The sequence below is a fragment of the Phascolarctos cinereus genome, unplaced genomic scaffold (assembly GCF_003287225.1).
Source record: "Phascolarctos cinereus isolate Bilbo 61053 unplaced genomic scaffold, phaCin_HiC Scaffold_5;HRSCAF=322, whole genome shotgun sequence".
Lineage (NCBI taxonomy): Eukaryota > Metazoa > Chordata > Mammalia > Diprotodontia > Phascolarctidae > Phascolarctos > Phascolarctos cinereus.
In genome coordinates this window covers 44,957,266-44,977,409 of record NW_027555958.1, presented here as the reverse complement: position 1 = coordinate 44,977,409, position 20,144 = coordinate 44,957,266, and the positions used below count along the sequence as shown (strand labels likewise).

Sequence of the window (20,144 nt, the reverse complement as noted above, 5' to 3'; positions counted from 1 at the left end):
GAAGATGAGGACGATGGTTACCTGCAAGATAAGGAAAAATTGTGCTGACACAGGATGAGAAAGACGAATGACAGCATAAGGGAGACAAAGGCAATTCTTTCGGTACAAGTTATACGGTATTTCACGATAAGGGGAAAAGAACTTGAGAACCTCTCAAGCTCCAGGATCTCAAGTTACAGGATGGGCTACAGAATGAATCTCAAATCCCCTCAGGGGGCCTGGGAAAGTAACCTTTAATATTATTTTTAATCCTAGGGCACCCTTTGTATCCATATCAATAGGAATTTGTGAGTAAACAAACTGATGAATGCATGAGTATAGGGACTGTTATGTGAAGTATTCTCTCCCCATCCCACTTCAACATTATCTTAAGAATCTTTGTAATTTCTACAAAAATGCAGAAACATAAGTCGATTCCAAAAGCCCCCTACTCTTAGTTACATATAGGTACCCCAAGATTGACCTAGGAGGCCCATTTGTGGCCCATTACCCCTGGAGCAAGATAAAGACATATCAATCTCCAATCTAGCCTAAGAAGATTCTTGCTTTCTCCAGGGTCACCCCACTTTTTCTGGAACTTTATACTCAACTTTCCTTCACCTCATCTTTCCTCTATTTCATTAATCATCTTAAACATACAGACTAATTCACCTCAAAGACAAAATAAGAATTATCCTCACCCTTAGTGGACACATCAGTTAACAGTGCTGATAATTGAAGTTTGTAAGTGCAACATTTGAGTGATAAAGGTTGATGATACATTTCTTTTTTAAATTCAGTTTTCTTTTACTTTAAGGTGCGGCTTCTCTTCCACTTCCCTTCCCATCGTCCAACCTCAACCCCCATTGAGGAAGCAAGAAAAGCAAAACCTGTTAACAAAACAAACAAACAAACCCAGACAAATTCTGGCTCTGGCCAAAAAACACACCAAAGGAACAAATGAAAGCCTCGATCTGCACACTGAATCCTTCACATCTCTACGTGGAAATGTGAGGCATGTTGTGGGGGTTTTTTTAATGACACATTTCAAGAGGAAATGCTGCAGATGTCAGACAATCCACCCTTTTTCCCTTGGTTAATGTTATGCTTCCTCTGACTCCTTTGCCTTTTCATTTTCTTCTTTCCATTATGAAGCTAAATAGCATATGTATTTTTCAAAATCTAAAATTGAATAGCTCTTCGAGTTTGAAAAGAGAAACGTTTAAAAGTTACCTTTGCCTAGCAGAGGATGGTTTCGATCCATCGACCTCTGGGTTATGGGCCCAGCACGCTTCCGCTGCGCCACTCTGCTGACAACGTGGTTTGCTGTCTTTTTAGCCCTCCAATTGGCTGTCTCATCTCCATAAATGTAGCAATCATTTCTCCTTTTGTTCGTCTTTTTTTTTTTCCAGAGGGTTCTCTTCTCAAACCTAGAGGAAACTTTCCCGCTGTATCCACCAATCCCGGATCATCCTACTCCACCAGTGAAGTCAAGAACTGCCTTGCTCGCTCTGAACCTCTGAGTACAATTTTACTATTTCTGTACAAATGCTAAAAGTGAAATGAAGTATTGCGTGTGTATATGCCTATGTGAATTCTACCAGTGAGCATTCCCCCTTTTTTCCAGTCAATGGAAAGATGATTAATAATAATTTAAATACACAGCGTCTTGTAACTCTCCTTTCCTCCCATGTGTGTGTTGAACGCTGGGCTATGTAAACACTAGAAGCATTTTAGTTTCGTTTCTAGTGTGTATTTTATGTTAGCTGCAACCTTAAGAAAAAGCCATCGGGCTTTTGGGGTTCTTGCCGTAAGCTCCACAAGCAAAATAAGGAAGAGCACAGAACTTTTCCTAAAAACAAGCTCTGAAAATGCCTTTCCTACGTCCAAGGAAAAAAAAGAGAGCGAGTTCTCAGAACGAGTTAGAGTTGGCACATCCGCAGTGTCACAGCCGGAACAGACCCGGAAAGAGACCTAGGGAAGTCTAGTTCCCGCCCAGGCTGTTTCAGTTCCCAAACAGGTCGGCCCGGTGGATAGATATAGATAGATAGATAGATAGATAGATAGATAGATAGATAGATAGATAGATAGATAGATAGATAGATAGATAGATAGATAGATAGATAGATATCTAAGGGAGTGCAGCCCGCCGAGAGATACGCTGTGCAGTGGAGGTCTGTAAGTCATTATGTCTGGTCGTGGCAAGGGAGGCAAAGGGCTGGGCAAAGGGGGTGCCAAGCGGCACAGGAAGGTGCTCCGCGATAACATCCAGGGTATCACCAAGCCTGCCATCCGTCGTCTGGCCCGGCGCGGCGGCGTCAAGCGTATCTCGGGGCTCATCTACGAGGAGACCCGCGGCGTGCTGAAGGTGTTCCTGGAGAACGTGATCCGGGACGCCGTCACCTACACCGAGCACGCCAAGAGGAAGACGGTCACTGCTATGGATGTGGTCTACGCACTCAAGCGCCAGGGCCGAACCCTCTACGGCTTCGGCGGCTAAAAGCAGCGCTCTCACCATTCCCCAGAAGAAAAAAGGCCCTTTTCAGGGCCCATCAAACTTTTCATTTCAAAGGGCCGCAACCAGTCTTGTTTGCAAAGATTAAAAACCTTCCCTACCTTTAGCTTAAACGAGATATATGTAAGACTTTAGGACTTGCTTTTAACATTTCAATACTAAAAAAGTTGCTCTTACATCCCTTGGCTCTGCAAATAGCTGCAGAGTTTCCGCACAATGCAGAAAAAAAATCTTTCCTGTTCTTAGTGAAATATTCTGGCCGGCTCACCCAAGGGCAGTTGGGCCCGGGGTAAGCTGGAAACAAAAGGATACAATTAAGTACCTTAGCGGGAAAATTGGTGAGCCAATCGTTAATGACTAATTTCCAGGTCCTGTCAGAAAATCTAAACCAGAGTAGCAGACTTGAGTTCCTCAACTCTGAATGTGTGGTTCTTTGTAGGTTTTCTTAACGTAGATAGGCTGCGTGTGTCAAAGAAGTAATTGGACTAGATAATGTTGAAGTCACTTCCGTTTCTAAATTTTTGTGGTTATGAATATTATCAAGAGGTACCCTGATTAGTAAGATGTGGTTTTCAGGGATATGCTTATCCCTGGAAAAATTCCTCTTCCCTCATTAAAAGAAGGATGATAAGATTTTTTAGATTCCTCCTATGCTGCCCAGTTTTCCAACATGATTGCTCTAACCCAATTTAGGCCAAGCCTATTTGAGCTTGCTCCCTGCTAAGCACCCTTGGGCCCCTCACTTGTTTCAACACCCTCTCTGTTCTATTCCTGATAAGGAAGTAAGGCCGACCACGAAAAGGGTGTGTATAACTGAAAAGAACATCTGGTCCCCTCCTAGACTTGCCCCATAACTATCCCTGCCATCTGTCACCCAGACACTGTTGAAATGCTTGCGGTTTGGGGCTATATAAGCTTGCTGTAACTTGGGCTCGGGGCAGCCTCCAGCGATTGCATCCTGGACTGCCGCTGGCCGGCCAATAAATGCCTTCTGAGTTGAACATTGGTCTCGGTCTCTGATTTTGCTCGGTGTCCAGTTCACTCCTTTTCCATCTTGGATTAGAATTTAGACTCAGGAAGAACCAAGTTTTACAATTTTCTTTCGGATCTCTCAATATGTACACAATGCACGGTAGGGTAGTGCTATGCACACAGTAAATGACATTCTATTGAATAGAAAACTACTTCCCCAAAGGTTCCTTGAAATTTCTGTTTTCAGGATTCTCCCTTTTATAGAGATTTCTATATATAGTGAAGCTCAAATTCCCAGTTTGTTGAACTATGGGGATTTAACAATTGAAATCAGTTCAATAAGCATTTCTTAAGTGCTTACTTTGTTCAAATTTTCAAGGCCTAAATTCAAGGAGTTTCCAATTTACTAAAGAAAATCATTTGATCGTAATTTAGAGCTGGAAGGAATCTTAAGCCATCATCTATTCCAGACTTCTCATTTTAGAGATGAGAAAGTGAAGGCCAAAAAATCGAATTGACTTTCCCAAGGTCAAGAAGGTAGCAAATGGGAGATCAGGATTTTGAATGAGGGTCCTCTACTTCCAAAGCCCAGTAGACTTTCTACTGTTTTATAGTGTCTCCTGCAAGACATTCAACCCACCCCACCCTCAAAGAAATACAGGATAGATACAACATAAATGCAAAGTGGTTTGGGGATGAGAGAAAAGCCAAGGTACTAATAACTAGAAAGGTCTCTTGAAGATTTGTCCTTTGGAGAAATTTAAGAGTCTCAAGAGATCCTCAAGGTGAGGAGAGAGGTCTTTCCAGAGGTATAGAACCTGTGACAGCTGCAATGGATAAACAGCCTAGTGTAGAGGATAATAGTGGACTTGGATGCCCAAAGGATACATGGAGAAGGGCAAGTGGTTCAGTGTGACTGGGGAAGGGAGAAAGGGAATAAGCATGTATATGGTGCTATGTGCCATAGCTATGTGCTATGCACCAGGCAGTGTGCTAAGTGCTTTTTACAAATGTTATCTCATGTAATCTGACTGAAATGTAAAGAGCTTGAAGTGGAGAGTAATTTCTAGTCGACCTGGAAAAGAAGTCTGGGTCTATTCTAGACTGTGAAGGGCTTTAAATTCCAAACAATAGGGGCAGCTAGGTGGTAAAGCTGATAAAAGCTCAGGCCTTGGAGTCAGGAGGACCTAAGTTCAAAATTAACCTTCCTAGCTATGTGACCCTGGGCAGGTCACTTAACCCCAAAAGCCTCAAAAAAAATTCCAAGCAAGCCACTTTGTATTTCAATCTTGGAGGCTATCAGGAGTCACTGAATTTCTAAAACATAGGACTGGCATGATCGGAGTTCCAATATAAAGGATCCAGGAATGGTAGACAGATCAGACTCTTCTTATTTGGGCCTGAAGTCTCCATTACATAAATGGGATGAAGTCTCTTATAGCTAATTTCATCCTTGGTTAATTTATCCTCTGAGCACTGTGTAAGGAGAGGCATGGTTCTCCCTCAGAACTGATAGCTCGGTGCTCAAAAAAAAAAAAAAAAGCAAAACAGTGTTTAGTGCCATCTGCCTTTTAGTGATCTATGAAGGCCTCTCAAGGCAGACTGGTGATCTAATTGTCAAGATTGTCAGGATTCTGCTGCTACTCCTGAGTTCAGGGTCTCCTTAGCCATACCACTTGTCTCCTTTCTCTTCCACTCCAGTCATGACCTATAGTTTGCTTCCTATTCTGACAGCCTTTTTGATCCTGCTGCACTTGCCTTATGATCCACCTTACTGATTCAAGATGCCCTAATATGTGAAGTTAAACAAAAGCTATATGGAAAACAGGCTTTAGTATTTGGAGGCTGGCTTGAAAGAGTTGAGAGTTTCAAACAGTGAACAAACTTCAGGGTATCTGCTTTCCTTTCATTGTTGCTATTTAGTATCCTCAGCTCTGGGACTACACAGATAAGAAACTTCTAAAAGTTTTCTATCTCTTTGTAGTTAATAATAATGTTTCAAGGTGTGTCATGGAGTGAGCCACACTCTCTCCCTTTATATTTTCTCTTCTTAACCAATTATAATGCTCAAAGATCCTAAAAAGTAGATTTGTGAATGGAGATACCAGATAATACCCCACCAGACACTGTCCTAGAATCCCTCTGAAGCCAGGAAAAGTCACCAGGACTTAGAAGCTAGGATTCTTTCTGCAGATGAGTAGATGACTTAGAAGCCACTGTGTTGTCATCCAATGAACTGAATGCACATGTTATCCTTCATGGGGCTGGAGGCATCACCTAGCCTAGGACTTGGGAACTCTGAAGGTCAGATAAGAATACATTTAAGTAAACACTAAGTCACTCAAGTCAACAAGCACTTATTAAGTTCCTGCTGTATGCCAGGTACTATGCTAAACACTGGTGATGGGGGGGGGAAGATAAAAACACATAGTCTCTACTCTCAAGGAACTCCTGTTCTTCTGGGAGAGAAAACATGCAAAAAAAACTACATACATACATACAACATATATATAGTGTAGATGGGAGGTAATATCGGAGAAAGGCACTAACAGTGGGGTGGGGGTGAGTGGGCAGGATGGGAAAGGCCTCTTGCAGGAGATAGGGTTTGAGCTAAGTGTTCATGAAATCAATGAAGTCCAGGAGGTAGAAATGAGAAAAGAGGATATCTTGGCCAGTGAAAAAAATGAATCAGGAGATGGAGTGTCCTCTAGAAGAAAAAGCAAAGAAGCCAGTCCAGTATCACTGTACCAAGAGTCCTTGGAAGGTAATACATTGTAAGAAGACCAGAAAGATAGAAAGTGGCTAGAGTGAGGAACTTTAAAAACCAGAGAATTTTCTATGTAATCCTGGAGGTAAAAGGAAGTTACTGTAGTTTACAGTGTAGGAAGGTGACATAGTCAGAGCTTCATTTTAAGATCATTGGCAGCTGTGTGGAGAATGGGCAGGAATGACAGATTAGGCAGAGCAATCAACTACCTGGCTGATACAATAAGCCAGAAGAGAGGTGATGAGGGCACATCCTGAAAGAAGAGATTGTGAAGGTAGAAATCACGAGACTTCACACATTGGCCCTGTGGGATGAGTTGGAGTGAAGTTTTGACATTGACATTGAACTAACAACAATGTTAGTCTCCCCATCCATGGCCCTGTTGTCTGTGACCTCAGACAGCTTTCAATCAATTTGCCTCTAGATGCATTAATTCTGTGTAAGGACTCTCTTTCATTCCTCTGATATGGCTGATGATTTATCATCACTCTCACACACAAGGCGAATATAATCAACCACCTTTCCTGCCCTCGTGAAACCCTAAACAAAGTTACTCTGTTGTAGACTACCTTGGCCTATGATTTTAATCCTTCCCCTTCTTAGAAGCCTTGCCAGCCAGTGAGAAAGATGCATACACATACAGGACTTTTAAATCAATGGCCATTATTTTCATCCAACATCCCCCAAATTCTGTCCACCACATACAAAGCCTAGTCCTTAAATTTGACCTCATTTAAGTGGACCATATTAAATGCCACTCTACATTCACTGTCACTTGGAGCAAATTCACTGTGTTAGTTTCACTTCTGTTGACTTGGAATTTGACTTTGTGTTTGCTGTAAAAAAAAAGATTTGAAAATATGTTGAAATAGATATATTTATGTTATGCTTGAAAACATCCAATAATTTGTACCATTACTTTACATCCTCCCTAACAGAATCACATGCCTTATAGTGGGGAAACTGTCCCAAAAACTTAAAAAGAATGAAGAATAATACTTCTGTGACATTGTTTTATTAAAGAGAAGCCAGCTTGAATTTAGCTTAGTCTCAGCTGGTCACCTAGATTTCCCAAAGGAAGACTCAAACAGAACAGACCTGGAACAGACTGCCTTGACAGGAAACCTGACCTGTGTATTTATTTATCTATCTATTCATTTATCCATAGCAGCATAGTATAATGAAAAGTTGGCATTTGCATGCCAGCTTTGCTGTCATGGATGATTTACTGAGCCATTCTAAGCCTCAGTTTCTCTAGTTGTAAAAATAGGACAGTAAGACTTGAACTACTACCTGAAATAGTTTTTGTGACAACAGCCCTTTGTAAACCTTAAACATCTTTATATCCTATTACTGTTAAGTGAAAATGTGGTTTTGAGGCATGCAGAGTGTGCTAGGCACTATGGAAGGTAAAAAAATGAATCACATTGAACCTGCCAACAATAATAATATCACAAATTTACATAGCCCTAGGAGTAGTTATCAGCAGAATTCCAGTATCTCTAAATGTTGTCACTGTGAACAGCTCTCCCCTGCCTTCAGTGTGTTCCAAACAGATTTTATCTTTTCCCTCTTCTTCGTTTATTCTTTTATGAAGCATTTTTGTGTGCAAGACAGAATGCCAAGCAGAACCTGGGGTCATAAAGACAAAATGAATAGTGTTTTTCCTTTAGGAGCTTACGTTCTACTTGGGGATGCAACGTTTATACAGCAAAAAAAAATTGCAAGATAATTTGAGGACGGAGACAGCAGTAAGGGAATGAAGAGAGACACAAGAGGTGGTAGGCCCAGGGTGAGCCCTGAAGGAAGTTAAGGATTTTAAACTCAGCACAAACTTGTCAACAGCCATGAGGTTCTAGAGGAAATGCAGAGCTCAGCACACAGGCCTGGTTGGTGGGAATACAGAGAACGTGAAGGGGAATGCTGTTTAATGTCTGGAAAGGTAGATTGGAATCACACTGTGGAGAGCTTCAGCTGTCCAGATGAGGAGATTCTATTTCCCTCAAAAGGCATTAAGAAAGTTTCAAAGATTTTGAGGATATAAACAGGCTTGTCTGTACTTTGGGACACTATCTGGGCAGCTCAGTGGAAAATTGGTTACAGGGGGGAGATTGGTAGTAAAGAGACCAATTAGGAGGATATTTCAATAGTTCTCCCTAAACTTGCTGCTCTTCCTGCCTTCATTGTAAGTACATCTTCTATCACTATTCACCAGGTCTTCCATTTTCACAACCTCCTTCTCTCTGGTATCACTCTTATAATAAGTTACTAAATTCTAGCCATAATACACCTGCAAATCTTATGCCATCTAATAGCTTTGCTTCAGCGGCAGCGAAGTGAAAAGCCAGGTGGATTTGGTAGAGCAGTAGCCATGTCCAAATCCCATCACTGCCATGGTGTGCCCTTGGTTGGGCTACTGTTCTCTAGGCCACAGGTTCTCCATCTGTAAAAATGAAGGAGTTGAACCATGTGACCTCTAGGTAAATGGATGATTCTATAAGCCTAGGTCAAGTCCTCAGGACAGGCCTTCATTGGCACTCCAGTTGAACTATTTAAAGGGTCACCCTTTGAACTAGCTATTTGTAGAAGCAATACCTAGCTCTACAAAGTGAAGGGATTTGTGTGTATGACCTAATTGCTTTGGATAAATGGAAAACATATTAAGTATTCACTATGCATGGAGTACTATGCTGAGTGCTGGAAATACAAACCGAATATTGAGCTAGCTCACTGTTCTCAAAGAACTCACATTCAACAAATACAGGAAGGTTAAGTTGGAGGACTGGGGGTCCTTAGAGTACATTGGCAAGTCACATGGCAATGCATGGGGAATTAAACAACATAGTGGCAGGTGAGATAGTAAGGCTTGGCGGCCTACCTTCTTACGAGGAAGGTTATATGTGGTGACTCCCTGCTCATCCATGTTCACTCGGGAATAGAAAGGAAGAACTGGAGGGACCATGCTGAATTTAGGGAGCTGGTCTGAAGAATGGAATGGTACAGGGACTCTGTGTCCCTTCCTGCAGAGGTCAGGTCAGGATAAAGTTGGTCAGCATACAGCCAGGAGGGTGGAAAGGGAAGGGGTAATTGGCAGGAAGTTTTGGGGAAAGGGCTGCCCAAAGTGCAAAGGTCTGCCAGATGGTATCTTAGCCCTGCCCAAGGTGGCAAAGTAGTAGGAGGGGCAGCACATCAGCTCAAATCCCTGGACTTCAGGCACGGTATTCCTTCTGCTGTATTAAGCCTACAAACAGATCTTTCCACTATCTTTCTTTGTCATGCCCACACTTGATGGGGGCAGGGCCCAAGCCAAGATCTTTGCCCCTTGCACCAAAGGGAATCTGACTCCCATTTGTCTACAGTCCCTAGTACTTCATCTCCCTTTGAAAGCCTTAGCCTTACCTTTTAATCTTATTCAGATGCGACTTTACCCCTAATCCTAAAAGAATCTGGCTCCCTTTTGTCTATGGGCCCCAGAGAGGCCTTACTCTGGTCTCAAAGGGTTCGTTATCGACTCCCCTTATCTCCCTTTGAAAGTCTTAGCCCCACCCTTTGATCTTGTGCTGATGCCTTTCAGACTTCAGCCTTCCAGTTCCCTCCATTAGCTATTCCCATTGTCTATTCAATCTCTCAGACCCTCCAATCAGAATTCTCACCTAGACCCTTTTCCCAGCCACCTTCTCTGGACACCCATAGTTACTTTAGTGTATACAAATTCCACCCTGGCCCCCATTCAGACGCTGAGAACCTCATGCTCAAAAGGCTGAGACTTTCTCATGCCCACTCGTCCTCACGGGCATTACCTGGCCTATGTGATTTATCACTAATAAACTTTTCTTCTGCCTTGAAGAAGATTTGAGTTGAATTCATTCAGGTACGGACCGGTAGCGCGATTTTAGTGTTGCAGCACCCCAAAAGTCCTAGACCTCTTCACACTGACAGGATAACATTTCTTACACATGGATTTAATCATGTCATACCTTTTCTCAAAAATATTCAACTGCCTGCTACTTTCCATTGGCAACAGCCTTGCCTTAACAAGGCAGTAACAGGCAATTGTAAAGACTTTTGCACTCTGTTGCATGGTTACAATGGAACACCCTCCCCCATCTCCAACTTTGGAATCAGACCCAGGTTCAAATCTTGCCTCTGATGGTTACTGCTTGTAGGATCTCAGTTTCCTGGTCTACGAAATGATGTATTTGGAATAGATGGCCTCCCAAGTCCCATCTAGGGCTATGATTATCATACTCTTCTGGGCATCTCATCTTACTTCCTCTCAATGAATATATGTGACAGCGAATTTATGAGTTATATTTCCAAAGACAAATATGTTGTGCTTCCTCAGCTTTGTTTATAGAGGGAGATATAATGGAATCACTTAGAGTGACTTGGAGAATCTGACTTGATTGTCAACTCTGAAATTTATTAGCTGTGTGACCATTGGCAAATACCTTCTCTGAACTTCAGTTTCCTCATCTGCAAAATGGAGGTAACAACAACACTTACATCACAGGCTTGATCAAAAGAAATAACATTTAAATTATTCTGCAAACATTACGGTGCTACCAAAAAGAAAAAGTGCTACCTATTAATATGAACACTCCTCTAATAGGTCAATATAAAAACAGGAAGTGAAACTAGATTGCTGTCATAACCTGTATCTCCTCTCTCACTCCTCCAAGCTTTATTGTTCTTAAGCTGTACCTTCTCTAAACTAGGTGGTGCAGTAGACAGAATTGTAGATTAAGAGTCAGGGAAACTTGAATCAAATCTGAGCTGAGATACTTATGAGCATCCTTTAATCTGTCGGCCTCAGTTCTCTCATCTGGAAAAGGGGGAGAATAATAGCATCTACCTTCCATGGCTCCGGTGAGGACAACATGAGATTATACTTGTAAAAATGCTTTACAAATCTTTAAAAAAGCATCCTATAAATATTATGAACTCCATAAATTATAGAATCTTTCCATATTTATGTTGGTTCTCAGGTAACAGAAGTATGCTTTTCATGGTTACCACCCAACCCTGGGCAAGTCAAAGCCTTTCTTATTTATGCACTGTTGATAGAGGATGACTTCATAGAGGGATTTTGTGAAAAGGAGGTAATTTAATGATTGTTCTGAGAGCTGTTGGGGATTTGAAAGACCTGGGTTCTAGTTCCTGATGTCATCCACCAGTTGTATGGCCTGGAGCAAATCCAAGGGCCTTAATTTCTTTATCCTTAAAATGAGAAAGTTGGATGAATTTGCTTTTCTTGTCCTTTTCAGACCTAAAATCGCACAATTTCAATAAACACTACCAGGTATTTGGGGGAAATTTTTTTTTTGCTTTCATCCCACCCCCACCACACTAGGAAGGTTTTGCTTGAGTAGGCTGAGGTTCACAGTTCACAGTTATATAAACTTTAGAGACTATTGAATCAATATTAAGGGATCAGGCTAGTAAAAGGAAAGGCAAAACTCAGGTTCAAATCTAGTTTTGACGTTTACCTGAGTTCTCCCTGGGCCCCGTTTTCCTCATTTGCAAAATAAGGGCGGGAGGGTCTCAAATCAGGATCAGGAGTTCTTAACCGTGAACTTTAAAAAAAAATGTTGGTAACTATTTCAATATAATTAGCTTCCTTTGAAATCCTATATATTTAATTTCAAGCATTTAAAAACGTTCAGGTTTACATGAACTAATGCATAGTGAAGTGAACAGTACAATTTTTAAAATCGGTTCTGAGAACAGATTCATAAGCATTACCAGCCTGCCAAAGGAAGGGACCGGCGACACAAGAAAGGTTACGAAAACCTGAACAATGGTCCGTAGGGTCCTTTCCAGATCTAACTCCATGATTTAGTGCGCAAAGTTTAAATCAAATAAATCAGCCCTTAGCGCCTCTCTATTTTGACCTGAACTCCTGAGGCAGGGCATGGAAGACTTAGCTCTTATTTGCACCTGGATTTATTTACAGAATCTCCCAGCAAATTTTACCTGAAAAGATCTAAACTTCCCTTTTCTGAACCGAAATCAAACATCAGGAAAGGGTTCTTTGTTTTTTGTTTTTTTCCAATTAGAGGAGAATCTGTTCTGTGTTTTAAAATGACGTATTCTTGAATATAGTGGGCGGGAAACAACTCCAAAACTCTGGCCCCGCCCGCGCTGTTTCAGTTCCCAAACAGGTCGGCCCGGTGGATATATAAGGGAGTGCAGCCCACTGAAAAGTACACTGTTGGGTAGTGCTTAGCAGTAATTATGTCAGGTCGTGGCAAGGGAGGAAAGGGGCTGGGCAAAGGGGGTGCCAAGCGGCACAGGAAGGTGCTCCGCGATAACATCCAGGGCATCACTAAACCTGCCATCCGTCGTCTGGCCCGGCGCGGCGGCGTCAAGCGTATCTCGGGGCTCATCTACGAGGAGACCCGCGGCGTGCTGAAGGTGTTCCTGGAGAACGTGATCCGGGACGCCGTCACCTACACCGAGCACGCCAAGAGGAAGACGGTCACTGCCATGGACGTGGTCTACGCACTCAAGCGCCAGGGCCGGACGCTCTACGGCTTCGGCGGTTAAGTCAGCTGCGATTTGCCAGCCCGCTAAGGAAAACCAAAGGCCCTTTTCAGGGCCCCCCTCCCTTCTCTAATGAAGGAGCTGTAATTTGCCCATCTGGTGGGGTTTTTTTGTTCACTAGGTTTTATACTACAATATAGCTCTGTACTTAAGCTGTTTTTGCTTTGTTAATGCTATTTTAAAGGGCAAGAGTTTATAAGGTTGCACAAAATTTAAGGAGGTTGTCAAGTTTTTTAATAAGGAAACTTCGCCGGCTGTCCACAGCACAAAAGTATGATTGATTTCCCCTTCCACGTTCACAGACTCACAAAATGGAGTCCCGTTGTATATTTCTCTAGGGAGGGCAGTGTGGGCGGAAGGAGTGCCAAAGATGACGTGAGAATAAGGAGGAAAGCGTAAGCCAATTGGAGTGTGCCCTAGGTAAATACCGGATCTCTTGTCCAATCAGAAAGGGAGTTTCTGATCCGGACCGGCTGAAGATGTTAGGACATCCTATAAAGCCTTCACCCATTTCCAGGAATTATTTGGAATTTAAAAAGCACCCATAAGTAGGAGGAAAGCAGCCAGAAAAGCGGAGGGTGACCTTTTGGAAAAACCTGTGATCACCAGAGAACGAGCTGTAGATCTTTTTACTGGGGATAGTGCGTAATGATGAGAACAGTAGGGTCCAACAGCTATATTCTGGCGACCTTATGCACGTTCCTTAATTTCCCCCGGTATAGAAGCTGATACAATCCATTCTGTATCAATTTCTTTGACTTTAAGGATTATGGAAGATTTCGAGATTTGAAGATTTAGATGCCAAGAATTGACTGAAAACCGAAAACCAGAGGAAAGTAGATTTTTCAATTAATCTATAAACATTAATAAATCACTTACTATGCTGTCCAGCACTGTGCTCAGGGCTTGGTGGGATACAGAGAACAAGCAAAATCAATCCCAGCGCTTAAGGAGTTTACCTTCTTCCCCAACCATTGGAGCATTTTTATTTGTATGTTTTACACCCTTAGAAAAAGAATCCCAGGATTTTTCCTCCTCTTTTTGTCTTGCTTCCTCATGGTCCATGATGCCAGCTGAGGTTGTAAGTACAATGAACCCAAACTGACGGGATAGTAGCAGATTATTCTGCCACTTTTCCACATCTTTCGATTGCACATCAAATCTGGGGCTGATTACACCACACTTGTTTAATCTGCACGTGAGATTCACAACAATTTTTCCTGCTCTGTGATCATCACTGATCTCAAATTCGACAATGTAACCATGGTGCATCATCACAGTTAAGAACCGGACAATTACTTTAGAGCACGGCCTAATGAGAACCTGGTGTTTTCCTCGATTTTTCTGCGTTGTTGATGCTTTTGAGAGCATCTGCCAGGACGTTCATGCGCACCATGGTAGCAGAACTGTAAGATGGCAGAAAGAGCAGGAGTTTACATTGTTAATAGAGTCCGTATATACCAGTGTAAGTAAATGCAGGATAAATATATAATAGATGGGAAGTAGTCTTGGTGGGAAAAGCTTTAGCAGCTTGGGGGTTGGGAGGAGGCCGGGAGACGCCAGGAAAGATTTCATGAAAGAGGGTGCACTTGGATTGAATTTTAGGAAGCCAGGAAATGTTCAGGAGTGGAGTTTAGCAAGGGGAGCATTCCAGGTCTCAGTGACAGCCACTGAAAAGGCAAGGAGATGCAGAGTTTTGTAGGAAAGCCGGTATGGTTGGACTGTACATACGGAGGCCAGTATAGCTGGACCCCAGAGTTCCTGGACATTATCAATATGTTACAAGCAAGAAAGAATAGGAAGGGACCAAGTTGTGAAGAGCCTTTAAAAGCCAGAACCTTTCACATAAGATAGTAAGATTGGAAGGCGGAATGGTGCACCATGTTATACACTTATTTCCTCAGTGCCAAACACAGTGTTATACATATCAGTAAATTGAATTAATGAAAGAAAACATTTGTTAGGCTCTTACTGTGTGCTAAGTGGCTACAAATGCAAAAGCAGAGAAAACATTAGCTGTTATGGAGCTTACATTCTTTTTTCTTTCTTTTTCCAAATTTGTATGTTTTTATCCTGAAATTAAACACACATACACACACACACACACACACACACACACACACCCCACCCCAGCATTTCCACATACAAAAGCATAATAGGAAGATAGGATTTTATAAGAAATTAAACTCTTATTTCATAGCACTTGCTTTTTAAAAAAGTATATAATTCCGTATTTCTTTAAAAATTATTTGTGCTTGCTTCTAAACTTTCTATTGTTCCCTTCTGAGTGCTTCAAATATATTTTCAACGTTCCTTTTTTTTAAATTTTGGCATCACTATTGTTAATTCCTTCTTGTAGCAAATAAGAATAGTCAAGCAAAAGGAATCCACACATTAGTGATTTCCAGAAACATATGTTTATTTCTGAACCTTGAGACAGGAGGGAAGTAACATACTTTATCATTGGTGCTCTGGAGACACTTTGCCTTGATAAGAATTCCCAAATCTTTTCAGTGTTTTTCTTTACAAAGTTTTTTGACCTTGTATAAATCATTTTCCTGTTTCTGCTTAAATTATTCTGTGTAAATTCAGCCACTAATCTGTACAGTGTGTAGTGTGGACTCCTCCCCAAACTATTTTGAACCCCCAAGACCTGAGAAAGGCCTAAAACCTGGATTGGCCAATAAGGAGAGACATTTTGGCCCATTTTGGCTTAACTTCCCATAATGCTTTGCATCCTCTGCCATAACAGACAGGCTTTGCTTTGCTCTCTAGGTGAATTCAACATGCGTCTTCCTGTGTTAGCAACTACAAGGCCAGATGAAGCTGACCAGGAACATTCTTCTGTTTATGACTACCAATGACAGGGTGCCTTGGACCAGACATTATCTTCAATAATGAGACATTTCTTATCTTGGTGTTCTATAGACACATGTTATATCATGTTATGTTATGTCATATCATGTCATGTTAATGATAGAAGAAACACAGACATCCTGGATTTATAATTTCAATTGATATTTTGACATTCTCTTATGCTATTGTATTTACAGTCTATACACTTAAGAAATTCCTTTCTCATACTATGGTTAACACACATGCAGACTATAATTTTGGCTGACATAGGCATCCTGGGCCAGGAAGGGAGGGAGGGGTGAGAAGGTCCCCTTTGTCTGTCCATCCTTGGGTTCATTTTCTACAATGAACTCCCACACATATCTCTATTTGCATGTTCCACAAGCTTTGAGAGAAATAAACCTGCACACAGAGCCTAATTTTGTTTATCTTTCTCAGAACAAACTCAGTAATGGTTGATAATAGCCATAAAGTATTAGACTTGGATTTAAGAAGTCCTGAGTTCAAATGCTGCCTCAGACACAAGATGTGTCGACCAACCTCTCTTTGCCTCAGTTTTCTTATCTGTATAATAGTAATAATAATAGTGCCTGCCTCCCAGGGTTGTTGTAAGGATCAAAGGAAATAACATATGGCAAGTGCTGTGCAAACCTTAAAATATTGTATTGGTTGCTATCATTACCCAAGATTCTCTGAAAGAGGCACTTTTGTTGAAAAAAAATGTTCCATTCTGCTCATATGTCACATTTTCTTCAGCCATCTTTGCTTTTCTTTGATGAACTTACCTTCTAATACAGGAAAACAATCCTGCCGGGGAGGGGGGGGGCGGGGGGCTGCCCACTGGCATACCCCTTCCAGAAACAATGACAGAGTTTATTAGATTGTGCCTCAAGAAATGGAGATAGATGTGGGGAGGAGAATGGATCAGCTGTAAGGAGATTGCCTGAAAGTGGGAAGAGAATTAAATTGTGCTTGGGCCAACCTGAAAAAGTGGGTAGGTGGAGCAGTCCACAATCAGGATAGAAATGCAAGGAAACTGAAGAAAGTAAATGCTCAGTCAGTGAACACCCCTTTCCCTCCTCCCTCCCAACCATGGCCTTCACTTCATCCTTATGTGGTGATTTTAGAATCCTGCCCTTCCTAGACAGGATGTATTAGGAATTATAAAGGTCAAGCTTCTGGCTTCTGGTGAGCTGAGGGGATATTTAGCTTAGAAGGAAGAAAGGAAGGAAGGAAAGAAGGAAGGAAGGGAAGAAAACAGCATTTATTAAGTATGTATTACATGCCAGCACTGTGCTAATCCTTTTACAAATTTTATCTCATTCTATCTGTTCACGACAGCCCTGCAAGGTAGGTGCTGTTATTATCCCTATTTTACAGTTGAATAAACTAAGGCAGACAGAGGTTATGGGACTCGGCCAGGGTCCCACAGCTAATAAGTGTGTGAGGCCAAGTTTGAACTCAAGTCCCACTGTGTCACCTAGATCTTGAAATCTCTCAATATGATGGCCTTTCCTCAGTGCTCATCCTCCTTAACTATTTGAAGCATTCTATACTATCAACTTTACCCCTCTTTCTTAATATTTTCTTCTACCTTAGCTTCCAAGCCATTCTCCTGGTTCTCCTCTTAACTAATTGCTCTTCCTCAATCTCTTTTGCTGGTCCTATTCCTGACCCCTTAAGGATGTATTATTCCCTAAGATTCTCTCCTTGGGCCTTTTTCTTTCTCTAAGCTCCTTAGTAATTGCATCAGCTCCCACTGCTTTAGCTATTCCTCTAAACTAATGATTCCCAAATCTAGAGGTGTGTGGCATAGTGAATAGAGAGCTGGAACATGAATCCCAGAAACTTGGATTCAAATACCATTGCAACATTTCAAAGTGCATAACCATAGGCAAGTCACAGCTTCTCTGAACCTGTACTGGGACAGGGCCAACAACACTTTAGTGCCTGCTCTGCTTTCCCTACTGTTTGGTCTCTGTAGCCCTGTGACTGTTTCTCATTATGTGTCTAAGGATATGATTTTCTTTCTTAGGATTTGTCACTTAGGATTTTGTGTTATCCCTCTTCACTCTGTAGAACATAGAACAACAGAATATAGAGGTGCATACACACATTTGTACATAGCTATATTAATAGGTAAAGCCTTTATGCCTTTGCTGGGATCTTTGTATGCTGGAATTCTGTTGCACATGTAGAATGCCAAAGGTAGGGTGCAGGGAATCACAAGCAGCTCAAAAGGCCCTGAGAGAATAGTCCAAGGTCATTATCCTGGCACTAGTCCTGAACTCCCTGGGAGTTCTGCCTACATTAACAGGCTGGGATCCTGCAAATGTTAATTGTCCCTTACTTCTTGTTATCTTCACTAAAACCATCTGAAAAGGGCTTCCCCTCTTTTTCTCAATAATAACTTCATAGCTAAGTTTGCATCTGGGCCAAATGGAGCCATAGATCTTCAGGAAACATTCCAGTCATCTGTTTTCATTCTCTCTCAACTAATCCATATAATATAATAAAAGTCATCATCAATGGTCCCAAAGCATAGTCCTGGAAGAGGAGGAGCAGATAATACCTTGGCGTCCACCAATTGTCATCCTGGGACCATCACAAATGACACAAAGAAGGAAAACTGAGGGATCCCTCAGCTCTATCAGTAGCTACAGCTGCTACTAACACCAGTTTAGTCAACTGCGGTGCCAGTGACCTAATTAATGGGGAGATCTGGAGGCTTAAAACTTCCCATTCTTATCTCCAACCAGTTGTAAAGAATATCACTTAATAAATCATCTTTGAACATGAGTCTCCTCAGTGGACTTCTTTTTCCCTTCCTTAATCTCATTCATTTGCTCCAAAATAGAGGAACTGAAACAGATTGGAGAGACTGATCAGGTTTCCTCATTTTTAAATTCCCTGAACTCAGCCTGTGGTTCCAATTACTATAATAAGTGGCCTTAATTTAAATACCTATATATAGAATTGTTTTAAAGTAGTGACTCTCAAATATGATCTGGAGACCCCTGAGCCCCAAGACCCTTTTAGAGGGACTGGAAAATCAAAATTATTGTCACAATAATACTAAGATATTTTCATTTCTAAAATGGCAAATATTGATGCATATAATCCAAATGAACACGTCACCTTCTCTGGATCAGGGCACACCACACTAGGCGGTCCTGTGCCAGTGTTTCCCGTGTCATACAACTAATTCCCAAGTTCTTAAGAGAGACCTTGGAAGCGTCCTTCTATCCCTTCTGACCACCATGTGAGCACTTGCCCTGTGAGAGTTCTCCATAAAAGTCTTTCAGGCAAGCACAGATTTTGCATTAGAACAACGTGGCAAGCCCATCGGAATTGAGCTCTCTGCGGTAGAGTTTGAAAACTTGAAAGTTTAGTTCAAAAGGAGGTAGCAAGTGTCAGAATGGCCGAGTGGTCTAAGGCGCCAGACTCAAGGTTTGTCCTTCTGCAGCAGAGTGTTCTGGTCTCCGTGTGGAGGCGTGGGTTCAAATCCCACTTCTGACACACTAAATCCTTTTTTAAATGAAGTCCTACCGAGATCTTTTAGGCAAACATGTTTGCCATTCGAACAACATGGCCAGCCTATCGGAGTTGTGCTTTCTGCAGTAGAGTTTGAATGCTTGGCAGTTTGGCATGTCTGGTATCTTATCCTGCCAGCTCTTTTTTCGTAGTCTTCTCATATACTGTCCAGATTTCACGGGCATACAAAAATGAGGTCTGAACAACGGCTTCCACTTGGTATTCAACCTAACACCTCTTTTCTACCACACTTTCCTTCACAGCCTCCCAAACATTAAGCTAACTCTGGCAATGTGTGTGTCAACCTCCTCATCACTGTGTAATCCCTGGCAAGTACACTACCAAGGCATAGTGTTTTCCACAGTCTTCAGAACTTCTCCATTTCCTGTAACCAATGGTTCTGCGTATGGATGGTGTGGTGCTAAATGGTGGAGAACTGTGTTTTCCTGGTGTTAATAGTTAGATCAAAATTAGCACAAGCAGCAAAGAATGATCTATATTTTGTTGCGTCTCAGATTCAGAGGCTGTATTGAGTGCACAATCATCTTCAAACAAAAAAAAATGCACCAACTCTTCCTCCACTTTAGTCTTGGCTTATAGCCTTTTCAAGCTAAACAATTTACTATCAGATGGAGTTGGAACAAGAGCTTTGGAAAAGAGGAATATTCTTCATTCCTCTTTTAAGAGGCGTCACTCATAGTTCCAGATTCTTTTGATGACACATGGAAAGAGATAAATTATGGAAGATACATAGGGGTTCTTCGATAAGGCCCTGATTTCCAACTTAAGTCCCTGGAGATACAGAGTGGGTCCTCTTCATTGATTGAGCTAAGGCCTCAGCCAGGTCCTATTTAAAGAGTTTACTCACGTTTGCATATTTCTTGGTATATTTTAATCTATACGACTTCTCAGATTTGTTTGCTTGATTAAGCAGGTTTATTCTATTTAGGATGGTCTTTTGTGTAACTAGAATTG

General features: G+C 41.7%; 2 protein-coding genes and 2 non-coding genes across 4 annotated transcripts; 3 read left to right on the top strand and 1 right to left on the bottom strand.

Moving 5' to 3' along the window:
• Positions 1-718: 718 nt before the first annotated feature.
• On the top strand, positions 719-3,495 carry LOC144457509 (histone H4). Its single transcript, XM_078154921.1, has one exon. It carries the CDS (start codon positions 2,168-2,170, stop codon positions 2,477-2,479), a length of 312 nt encoding a protein of 103 aa, XP_078011047.1. The 5' UTR covers positions 719-2,167; the 3' UTR covers positions 2,480-3,495.
• On the bottom strand, positions 1,220-1,291 carry TRNAM-CAU (transfer RNA methionine (anticodon CAU)). The gene has a single exon. It is a non-coding gene; the product is annotated as a tRNA-Met (tRNA).
• Positions 3,496-12,433: 8,938 nt separating the features above from the next.
• Positions 12,434-12,931, top strand: LOC110216660 (histone H4). The gene has a single exon (XM_020998522.2). The coding sequence runs from the start codon at positions 12,471-12,473 to the stop codon at positions 12,780-12,782; it is 312 nt and encodes a 103-aa protein (XP_020854181.2). The 5' UTR covers positions 12,434-12,470; the 3' UTR covers positions 12,783-12,931.
• A 6,116-nt stretch (positions 12,932-19,047) lies between these two features.
• TRNAL-CAA (transfer RNA leucine (anticodon CAA)) lies at positions 19,048-19,154 on the top strand. Its single transcript has 2 exons — positions 19,048-19,085; positions 19,109-19,154. It is a non-coding gene; the product is annotated as a tRNA-Leu (tRNA).
• Positions 19,155-20,144: the final 990 nt, after the last annotated feature.